This window comes from Crinia signifera, chromosome 4 (assembly GCF_055691185.1).
Source record: "Crinia signifera chromosome 4, ASM5569118v1, whole genome shotgun sequence".
Taxonomy (NCBI): Eukaryota; Metazoa; Chordata; class Amphibia; order Anura; family Myobatrachidae; genus Crinia; species Crinia signifera.
The window spans coordinates 25,801,180-25,813,336 of record NC_139220.1 but is presented as its reverse complement, the minus strand read 5'-3'; the positions used below and the strand labels follow the sequence as shown (position 1 = coordinate 25,813,336).

The following is a 12,157-nucleotide window of genomic DNA, read 5'->3' as shown; positions in this document are numbered from 1 at the left end:
CAGAGCCCGCCCTCTAGCTGCCTGTTATGAAATAATTTGTATATGATATAACGTAGAGCAATGTGTATGGGTAGAGGGGAATAGCATTATTGCTTACCCAGTCGGGGGAGCCATCTGATAATTTGATCAAGCAATACCTAGCTACACAGCTTACACTGTGGAATCAATGTACATGTAAGGGGGAACAGCGCTACTATTAACCCAGTTGGGGAAGCCAATTGTAACCCACCCAACTGGCAACACCTAGCCATATATATTACTATCTGTAAGAACACAGGCACATAAAGGAATAAGCCACTATTATAGGCTCTTAAAAAGGAGACCATAGCGGATCTCCAACTGCCGGTCAAGGCAGGGGACCTCTGTATTGGTATATACCATACATAAACACTGTCAAGCATATAAAAGTGGCAAACCTTTAAAATTACAAAGTGGCAAACCAATTAAAAAATCACTTGCAAATGTTCAAAGGAGACCGTAATAACACTTCTTTTATTGGGCAAGACAAGAGACCTCTGTAAAAACCATATAGAAGGCTATCCCAAATGTGACACCGTATAAATAAAAACTACACACAGAATTGGGATTCCCAAGATTTGTGTAAAATTTCCTGTGTAAGAATAATCATTTGGTGTGCAAATACTAAGCCACCCAACACTCAATAGGAGTACAGCCTACATAAAACGGTGCACAAATACCAAAATATATTAAAGTGCAAAATGGCAAACTGGCCTAAGAATCACTAGTAAATGTTTAAGGAAGATTGCAACAATACTCCTAGTGTTGGGCAAGGCAAGAGACCTCTACAAAACCATTTGGAATGTTATCTCAAATGTAACACAGTACAAATAAAAACTACACACAGAAATTTAGATTCCTAGGATTGGTTAAAAAATTTTCCTGTATAAAAATTTTTTCTTGTACAGACGCAACCATTTGGTGGGTAATGCCAAATAGTACAGTGAATGTAAAGCCACTCAACACCTAATAGGAGTGCAGCACACAGAACGGTGCATATATGTCTAAATCCCCCACCCTCCCCCTGACCAACTAATATAACCTCAAGCTGAGAGAGCTTGAAATAAAAAGGCTATAAATAATAAAAAGAACACCCTACACACACACTTTTCCCTAAGAGGAAAAAGCATTGGACTAAGAGCAAATAAGCGGAAGCTAACTGGCAAAAGTAATAGCCAGTACAAACCTCTATAGTAATACATCAACGCAGAGAGAAGACTGGGCTGGAAGCCAAACTAATGGCAACAATGTACATAAACATAAAAATAGACCTAGTAAATCTCCTTAGAAAGATACAATCAAATACAGTGCAGCAAGAGACGGGCTCTGACTTTTTTAAATAACTACTTTTCACTTTTTCTCATTCTTTGTATGAGCACCATGTCTAATTATATGTGATTTTAACTCTTTATTTCACCTAGAACGACTCATTCCCCTCTGTGTATACATAAATAAAGGAAACACAACAAAGGGGTAATTTTATGAAAAGTTTATTAAAAGTTAAATTTTAATGACTCCATTATTGTAAATCAAATATAAATTTAAGCAAAAACAATATTTTTGTGTGCGCTCAACCAGTGTAACTATTTTTTTTTGCACAATCTCCTGTGCCACCCCCTCCCTATAACATTAACACACAGCAACGGCTCCACTTTATCTCTCTTCTAGGGTGAGATGTACTAAGCATTGAAAAGTTATAAAATAGAGAGGGATAATCCACCAACCAATCAGCTCTTACCTGTCATTTTTCAAACACAGCCTGTGACATGACAGGTAGGAGCTGATTGGCTGGTTGTTTATCACTCTCCATTTTATCACTTTTTAAACTTAGTATTTCTGGCCCCCAGACTTGATACATCTAACCCTCAGCCATGCTATGTATGGTGTAGGATTCATTCCCCTCCATTGCTGCTCACTAGAGGTGTTCCTCAACAATGGCACCCCTACCTCTGATGACACCCAATGCTGGAGGGCCTACTCTTTGTGGGTCAAGGCCGCGAAATGGTGAAAACAGGCGTGGCATCGTGAGTGGGGGCAGCACCAATGGCTGGGGACACCCGGGTATGGCCCAAAATCCTCGCACTGTTGTTGTATCTTAACGACAGACGTTGGGAATGATTGCTCTACTCGATACTCTATATACTCAAAGCAGTTTTGTCCAGGTCTGGACTACTCTCCTGTTCTGTGCCATTCCACATCTTCCTCCTCTCCTCTACCTGCTGCCCAGACTATTGCTTCCCTCCCCTTAGATCAGACAGCCCACAGTTTACATGTTCATTCTCAGTCATACATTGATTTGCTCCCCACCTATCCCCATATGCCTTCCGGCGCTAAGGATGGTAGCCAGGTTACTTCATGCCGAACCCACTAACTGCAATGACATCATAAGTAAACCAGTCTCGCCATTGAATGGCATTTGAGTAATCCACTTCCTGCCCCTAAACCTTCCTTCTTATGAGTGAAATTGACGTCTCACAATGATGTCATGCGAAAAATGTCATCACTGAATAAGGCTAATTGACACTAACTCAGCGTTAGCACACCACGAGCCACAAGTATCGAGGAACGTGCCGGACTGGGAACTGGTGGCCTCCGTACACCAATATCATAATGGTCATGCATTTCTCCATTGCTTCTCTGTACATTTTCTGTCTCAACCTTGTACCTGTAGAAAATCACAAAACAACATTATGTAGAAACTGTCTCCAACATCGACGATGCAATAGTTCCCATTCTTCACCTACCTCAGCAGCAGGACGCAAGCAGACACCAAGGTGTAGGCTAGCAGTGTTCCGATTGACATCAGATCCACCAAGGCTTTCAGGTCAAACAGGAACGCCATGATAGCTGTAAGCCAGAGCTCATGTTGTAAAAGATCATTCTTAGATATGTGTGCATGTACTATACAGGTAGGTCCACAGTCATACTCTTGTAATTATGTTATTTGCATTATTAGAACATTTGCAGCTGAAAAGGTGGTCCAACACACTGTAGGTGGCAGATGGTGGTCATACTCCGCCATGCTCTATAATACTGTGATATATGAAAATATATCATATATCACCCCCCACGGCATGTGCATCACATGACCAATAAAGTGATGGACTCCTTGCTCCCAAAGTCCGTCTACCCAGGAGAAGCCTGAGAGGAGATGCAGCACTTCGGGTGGTGGGCTGGACTGTTATTACCAAGTCTGCCTACCACAAAATTTCACTTTAGGGCTTGAAAGTGGGTACTGGTACGAGTGTGGGGTTGGGATTATTTTAAATAAATAGAAATATATTTACTTCACTGTCATAGTGATATAAAACTGGTGGATGTGTAATCCCAATGTGATGTGTAATAACTGGATATAATCACAGTCTGACACAAAAATCCTTTGTTGGTGGCCGGCTCACACACGCCTTACATAGAGGACTGGGAGGGTCCCACGGTCAGGTAGAAAAGATGGATAAGAAGTACCTGCCGCTACGCCGGACACCATGGTGGCAATGACTGGACTCTGGCGGCTGCTGAGCCGAGACAGTGGCTGGAAGAGTAACCCATCTCTGGCCATGGCGAACAGGATCCGCGGCATGGGGAACATGGCTCCCAGGAGGCTGTGAGACAAGACAGGATACACAGTGACAGAACTTCTAGCTTAGTAGTCACTGAGAAATAAATATGTACACGACCGGCAATTCTTCTGATGCATAGATGTATGTCCCGATCCTACATTTCATGGACTGATTAATAGATGCTTGCTGCAACTTCGAAGATACAGCGGTATATTATGAGACTGCTTCTGCAGCTACAGATAGTATCGCCAATCGCCGCTGTGAGCCATCTGACAGAAGGGGGCGCGTGTATGAGATGCCTGTATGCCCCGTTCTTTTGGAACCCGCTGCTCCCCAGTAGCCCCCCTGCAGCCCTGGGTGGGCAGGGAATCCACTCACCGCGGCCGTGCTGAAGGGGGCACACACTTGCGTGTCCCCGTCATATAGCGCTCCTGTCCGCCAGCCTGCGCCAGCTCAGGAGATCTGGCGATTCTTCAGGAGGGCTGACAGGCGCGCCATCTGTACATTACCTCTCTCCCCAGTGCAGCGTACAGAAGTGTGTGTGTTTGGCTGGGGAGAGATTCTGCTACACAAGAGAAATTCACTTTATCCTGAAAGCGTACTATAAAGGCCTTACCAGCTGCTATACCAGGGTTGCCTACCCTCTCGGAATGGTCGGGAGGGTCCTGAAAATCGGGTCCACCCCTTGGCCCCCTTCTGGGGGATCCCCACTTTCACCCCTGATCACGGCTTCCCCACCCCCTGATGCACCGTTTAAATAACCTTATCTACTTAACTCCGATGAGGGGGCGGGGGCTAAAGTAACATAATCGCACCATTTTAGCCCTGCCCCCTCCACGGAGATGGACAAATCGGGTCATTTTTCAGCATGGGTGGGGGCAGGGCTTAATGACGTCACGTTCAAGTAAAAACCACATGCGATCGCTCATGCAATTCTATAAATATTGTTTGCACATATCTATTGACACGGCATTTGACTGGTGGGCCCGCGTATCGCGCCGGGTGACACATTCGATGTGCAAACAATAATGCGATTTATCGCAACAATGAGGTTGCAATCGAATGATAGTATGCAATATCTTCCTCAGGTATGTAGGTAATACATCACATCATGTGATCAATGACGATCTAAGGAAAGGGGCGGGAATTTCCATCTTACCTTGTGGTCAGCGCACAGAGGGACCCGACTGCCACAATGTACTTGGCTACACTCCACCCAACATATTCAAAAGCAGACGGGAGCGGACTCTCGGAGCCCAGGAGGTAATAGGGCATCATGAGCGTCAGGGCGGCAGAAACTCCGAAATATGCCAGAAAACAAATGGTGAGGGACACGACTATGCCCAGCGGTATCGCTCGCTGCGGATTCTTCACCTCCTCCCCTGAAAACAGCATGGCAGAGTTTCATTCACACAATGAATCTGGATCAGTGGTTCTCAGACTCAGTTTACAGAACCCCATACAGGTCATGTTTTCCAGTTCACCCAGCAGGAGCGCTGTTAATCACTGTCCACAGGTAAACTGGAAAACTGTGCGGGGCACTGAGGACCGAGTTTGAGAACATGTGATCTATATTACCCCTGTAGTGCATTCTCAGTTACTTTCCCCCTTCCCGAATGTAATGTACTACATAGTATATATAGTATATATACCTGTGGTGGCAATGCAGTCAAATCCAACAAAGGCGTAGAAGCAGGTTGCAGCTCCCGCAATAGTACCGCTGAAACCAAACGGCGTGAATCCGCCAATGCCAAAGGTGCCAGTTGTGTTGCCACCTGCAGAATGATTACTGTTGGTATGATGGTTAAAACATGTTTTTTTTTTTCATTAAAACAGCATTATTCCCAAAGATAATACGACTTACTTGGTGCCTTATGTCATAGCCTGCGAGATTCGTGCAGTGGCGCAATTCCAGTGAGATTGCCCCTATTTTAAATGATTTTGCCTTTTTATAAATACTGGCAAACCCACCGGAATCGCGCCGATGTCTGCATGTCGCAGGCTGCTGCATAGGGCCAAATATGTGCTATTGTATTAATATTTCATTATTTAATGATTATTATTTAATAATTGATCACTGCATACTTCTGGCATCACGCTTGCAAGGCTTCATAATAAAAGACATTTCTGAAACCATGGTGATTACGTTTTACTGCCGGATTCTGTATGAGAGTAACATTAAGGGGAGATGTATCAAACCTGCAACCGTCTCCCATAGCAACTTATCCCCATGCAATAGATAAGTGATTGCTGGAATCTGATTTATTGCGCTGCCGGCTTGTTGCATCAGCCCTGGCTTTACTCTTACTAATTATCACAAAGAATTCCCAAATGATGTGAATGTACTAATTGCATAATCTGGCTACAGGATGTTCTGGCTGCACTGACATGCTGGAAATAAAAAAACAAATTGAACATGCGTTGTAGTCAAGAACATCTAAAAATGGGTTGGGTACGAGATCCCGGCACTGAGAACGCTGGTGGACAGAATAGCGACCCAAGTATCCAGAAGGCCACGAACCTAAGAGTAGTAGGGAAAGTATTACTGCCTTCAAACTAACCTTCCTTCCCACAGCCTAACCTGAACCCTCTCTCCCCACAGCCTACCTTCCCTCACCACAGCCTAACCCTAACACTTCCTTTCAATAGCCTAACCCTAACACTTCCTCCCCACAGCCTAACCCGAGATCTTCCTCAGCACAACATAACCCAAACCCTTCCTCCCCACACACTAACCCAAACCATTCCTCCCCACAGCCTAACCCAATCCCTTCCTCCCCACAGCCTAACCCGAACCCTTCCTCCCCACAGCCTAACCCGAACCCTTCCTCCCCACAGCCTAACCCTTCCTCCCCACAGCCTAACCCTTCCTCCCCACAGCCTAACCCGAACCCTTCCTCCCCACAGCCTAACCCTTCCTCCCCACAGCCTAACCCTTCCTCCGCACAGCCTAAACCGAACCCTTCCTCCCCACAGCCTAACCCGAACCCTTCCTCCCCACAGCCTACCCTCCCTCACCACAGCCTAACCCTCTCTCCCCACAGCCTAACCCTCCTTCCCCACAGCCTAACCCGAATCCTTCCTCCCCTCAGCCTAACCCAATCCCTTCCTCCCCACAGCCTAACCCAATCCCTTCCTCCCCTCAACCTAACCCAATCCCTTCCTCCCCACAGCCTAACCCATACCCTTCCTCCGCACAGCCTAACCCTTCCTCCCCACAGCCTAAACCAAACCCTTCCTCCCCACAGCCTAACCCGAACCCTCCCTCCCCACAGCCTACCCTCCCTCCCCACAGCCTACCCTCCCTCACCACAGCCTAACCATCCCTCCCCACAGCCTACCCTCCTTCTCCACAGCCTAACCCGAACCCTCCCTCCCCACAGCCTACCCTCCCTCACCACAGCCTAACCCTCTCTCCCCACAGCCTAACCCTCCTTCCCTACAGCCTAACCCGAATCCTTCCTCCCCACAGCCTAACCCAATCCCTTCCTCCCCACAGCCTAATCCTCTCTCCCCACAGCCTAACCCTCCCTCCCCACAGCCTAACAAAAATCATTCATCCCCACAGCCTAACCCAATCCCTTCCTTCCCACAACCTAATCCAATCCCTTCCTCCCCACAGCCTAACCCAATCCCTTCCTCCCCACAGCCTAACCCTTCCTCCCCACAGCCTAAACCAAACCCTTCCTCCCCACAGCCTAACCCGAACTCTCCCTCCCCACAGCCTACCCTCCTTCACCACAGCCTAACCATCACTCCCCACAGCCTACCCTCCTTCACCACAGCCTAACCCGAATCCTCCCTCCCCACAGCCTACCCTCCATCCCCACAGCCTAACCCGAATCCTTCCTACCCACAGCCTTACCCAAACCCCTTCCTCCCCACAGCCTAACCCTTCCTCCAGATGCCCTTAGACAGTGCAGTGACTCTGGCATTGTGCGAGACTAGTATACTGCACAGGTCTCCTGAAACATGGTGCCTGCACCGCGTTCCTGGGGACACCTCTATTGTGCATGCACGAATCACTGTGAATAGGTTGCGGTGGCCATTTTCTCAGTAATTGTTGTGCTGCGCGGCTGGACCGACCGAGTGGTGATTATTAAATAGGTGCACCCCCATGTTTACCGCACACTTTGCACTCATTTTAAATACATCAGTGCCTCCCTCCCTGCAACCTAAACCTATACCCCCCACCACTCACACACACACACAGCCTACCCCTGATGCTTACTTATGTCTAACCCTATCCCTAATACTTACGCTTGCAATGTCGGCATACTTACGCTTGCAATGTCGGCTGTCGGGATTTCAGCATCCATCACTATTATGACAGGTGTCAGGAAATTGGCGCTGGTCTTCTGTCCGCTGGCATCCTAAGCACCGGGATGCTAGCTACACCCCCTACAAATAGATCATATGCTCTGTCCACTGTTAGAAACTAACAATAGACAGGCTCTGAAGAAATGACTCATAGCAACCAGGTTCTAGTTATCATTTATCTAGCACAGTCTATAAAATAACAGAAGCTGGTTGGTTGCTATGGGCAACTTCTTTACTGCATCTCTCTATGAGGCTTGATACATCTCTCCTTGAGAAACATACTGTAAAGGACGCTGCCTACCTAATGAGGGTCAACCAATCGGTTGCAAATACAGAGAAAGGCAAATCATACCTCATGCGCTGAATGGCGTCACTCAGCTCGTCCTCCGTGATCGCCCAGTTCCTCAGGTCGCCCTTCACAAACCCACTGACTATAACAAACACCAGGACAATTATGTTGATGGTCGTAAAGACTTTGTTCACGGTGGTTGATTCCTTCACACCAAAGGACAGAAGGCCTGGGAAGTGAGACGTGACAACCTCACTTTGTGTTACAAAGACCGCAACCAGGACAGCAATGTTAAAGTGTTGCTCGGCATCATCCAATTCACAGCAGCCCTGGTAAAACACCACCCACCGTAGCTGAAGCTACATCCCATGTTTCTATGACAACATCAGAATTGAGGTACGGCATAGCTCTGTTGGTAGAGCAGCCACTATACTTGGACCCAGCTGTGAACAATAGAAGTGCTGCTGTACATGCAGGTGCCCCTTCAGGGCTTGGTGCCCAGGAGTAGGTGTCTCCACTGTCCCTCGGAGTTACCTCCCTGGGACATGTACCTCTTTGCTATTATTTGGTTGCACAGCTAAGAAGAGGAGAAGAGGCCACTAGCCAGCAGCCACATGTCGTGGAAATAGTCATTGTGGAGCACTTATTTTTATCTACGCCGGTGGGTGTGTCTACCAATGCGGGGGCACTTCATTGCGGTCAGGGCCAGATTAATGTCCCGTATTGCTGTTCGATCCAGATCAAATCGCACAGCAAGCAAAATGCATTTGAATGCAGTCGGGGTTTACACATGCGCACTAATGCCCATGTACAAACCACAACCATTGGGGCCGATTTCGGTAGCTGACATCAGCGGATGCCCGTCATGTCCTCGCACAGGGCGCCTGCCGGTCTGAGACACCATAGAGGTGTCTCAGATCTGAAGAAATGGTCGCCGACCATCGAATGATTTCTCCTCCGCACCCAAGGCTGCGAATGGATGATTATGCAAATCATCCATTCGCATCCATTATGCAAATCATCCATTCGCATGCCTGCGGGGGTTCGGGGGGCAAGTGGCCATTGGTGGACTCGCAAGGCTGTGAAATTCTCAGCATCGATCGCATCGCATGCGACCAAATCGCATGCGATGCGACCGACGCGATGGCCCCGATTTTTACATTGATTGAAATGTGAATGCTAACCATTACACCGTCCGTACTGCCCGGTATATATATAACACATGGTGGGAATGGAACCCATGACCTCAGTGCTGCGAGGCAGTAATGCTAACCATTACACCGTCCGTACTGCCCGGTATATATATAACACATGGTGGGAATGGAACCCATGACCTCAGTGCTGCGAGGCAGTAATGCTAACCATTACACCGTCCGTACTGCCCGGTATATATATAACACATGGTGGGAATGGAACCCATGACCTCAGTGCTGCGAGGCAGTAATGCTAACCATTACACCGTCCGTACTGCCCCGTATATATAACACATGGTGGGAATGGAACCCATGACCTCAGTGCTGCGAGGCAGTAATACTAACCATTACACCATCCGTACAGCCCATTTGATCATTTTCTTTGGTGGGCAAATTTACTTCATGACTACTACTCTCATAATCATGTATGGATATATACCCTAAGCCTAGGTCTAATTTTATATACGGAATGACGAATGTGTTCAGTTAATGACCACATGCTAAGTGATATTGTTGACATTTTCATGTGTGGACTATTTCCATGTTAGACTTTGATGTGTGAGGTCCGTTCGTAGCTCACACATTTTGGGTATCATCGAAACATACTGTCCATGCACCTACGAGTTATGGTAAGATGTCTAAACGGAAATGATTTGCGATATCTATCTGAAGCTGTCTAATTGCCCAAGCGGTCTATGTACTAAGCCGTTGAAAGAGATTACTTGGGTGGAGAGAAAACATTAACCATTGTTCCAACATAACCTGTACCATGGCAGTTAGGAGCTGGTTGTTTAATACTTTATCTCCATCCACTTTATCACTCTCCAAGGCTTAGTACATAGATCTCCCATAAACAGCTCCATCCCCCCTTCTCCGGAGAATTTCTTTCAGATCCCCCAAACTTCATTAAAGTTTTATATAGAAATACCTGCAAGGAGGAGGATGAGACACACTGCAAAGATATCAGGGTAGTCCGAGAGTCCTGGCAGATCCATGGGCATTGTCCTTCTGAAAAAGCTTCCAATTTCCTTTCCAACCAGCTCATCAAAAGTAGCGCTCCATGCCCGGGCAACACTGGACGTGCCTACAAGACAACAAGTAGAGAAACTACATCTCGGAGTTATTGCTCTAACGCTTACTGCATAGGTGACTCTATGTGCTCTTTGTAAGCGCCCTTGAAGCATGCTCTACCCAGGGGTCCTCAAACAATTTGGCTCTGGGATCCCATCAGACAATAAAAATAATGACAGGACCCCAGCAAGTTACTGCAGAAGGTCATCACATCACATGTGTAGGCAGCAGACAGCACATACATGGCAGCATTGTGGAGACACAGAGTGATGGGAGGAGTCTAATATACCATAACCCATCACATGTGTAGTCAGCAGACAGCACATGCATGGCAGCATTGTGGAGGCAGAAAATGATGGGAGGAGTCAGAAGTAACAGACAATTCAGCAGATTTTTTAGACTCCTTGATGGTCAGCAACATGGAGTCGCGACCCCATGCTGAGAAGGTCGGGACCCACTTTGGGGTCAGGGCACACAGTTTGAGAACCGCTGCTCTACCCCATTAAAGGATGCCATTATCCAGAGAACCTGTGGCTGTCCGACCAGTGGCGTAACAATGGCACTGCAGCCCGAGTGGTGGCTTTGGGGAGCCAAAAATTTTTTTCGGGCAGAGGGGCATAAAATTTCTAGTTACGCCGCTGTGTTAGACTGTTGAAGAACATGCTAATTCTATCGATGCATACCAGGACCAAATATACTGAATGAACTAGACAAGGTGGGACTCAAGTGTAAACACACCTTATACACTTAGGGGATATCCAATCAGCTACAGTCATTTACTGCGGCTAACGGATTCGCGGGTGACTATTCTATTAGCCACCAATGCAGGAGCTTAACCCCAAATGCTGGCACTTTATGGTGTATATTGTAAATAAAGTTGCCGCTTAATGCCCACCCCTGGTTTAAAGGATACATTTAGGTTTATACAATAACAAGTAATAACAGCAATTGGGGGGAAAAAAAGAGTCCCACAATAAAATCAGGACAATGTGTGCGGAGGAAGATAAGTGGTGTGCGTATTTGTGTTTGGCGTCATCTGTGTGTACAGCGTAGTCCTTGCCTATTATGTAGGAAAGCATCAGGTTCCAGCCAGTGACGAAGGCCCAGAACTCCCCAACAGTTACATAGCTGTATAAGTAGGCGGATCCCGTCAGTGGGACACGGGCCCCAAACTCAGCATAGCACAGTCCAGCGAGCATAGAGGCCAGAGCGGCGATCAGGAAGGATATGATGATGCTTGGACCGGAGACCACCTTAGCCACCTCTCCTGCCAGGACATACACTCCAGCCCCGAGGGTGCTCCCTACACCCAACGCCACCAGGTCCAGTAAGGACAAGCAGCGGCACAGCTCAGATCCCGCTGTTCCCTCTAAGGACACTTTCTTTGTTCTGGTCACACTTTGGTAGAAGCGGTGTAGAATGTCATAGGACGGCATCTGAAAGTAATAGCAAATATTGCACATGGTTAATGTGGATTATTATATATTTTTTTAGCTTTTAGATTAAAATTATATTATGCTGATCCCAATCCCTCCCAATCCCATCACTACTGTACAATCTGCGATAGACAAATTGTATATGGAATCATACAAAAACTAGAATTCATCACACCATTCTAGCCAACCATTCCTAGAATGGTGGTCTCGGATTGCCAATCCTTCAGCGTTATTTATATGCCACGAGAATTAGCAAATTGATTGCCTGGCACT

General features: G+C 47.0%; 1 protein-coding gene across 1 annotated transcript in view; it reads right to left on the bottom strand.

Annotated features, from left to right (window-relative positions):
• LOC146073891 (cationic amino acid transporter 2-like) overlaps window positions 1–12,157 on the bottom strand; it is a 36,292-nt gene that overhangs the window by 5,645 nt on the left and 18,490 nt on the right. Inside the window, exons 3-10 of the mRNA XM_083181454.1 lie at window positions 11,509–11,884; window positions 10,306–10,461; window positions 8,248–8,413; window positions 5,228–5,364; window positions 4,735–4,957; window positions 3,481–3,617; window positions 2,763–2,865; window positions 2,547–2,683 (exon numbers count right to left, since the gene is read on the bottom strand). Coding sequence (XP_083037580.1) covers window positions 2,547–2,683; window positions 2,763–2,865; window positions 3,481–3,617; window positions 4,735–4,957; window positions 5,228–5,364; window positions 8,248–8,413; window positions 10,306–10,461; window positions 11,509–11,884 — 1,435 coding nt within the window. The remainder of the gene's footprint in view (window positions 1–2,546; window positions 2,684–2,762; window positions 2,866–3,480; window positions 3,618–4,734; window positions 4,958–5,227; window positions 5,365–8,247; window positions 8,414–10,305; window positions 10,462–11,508; window positions 11,885–12,157) is intronic.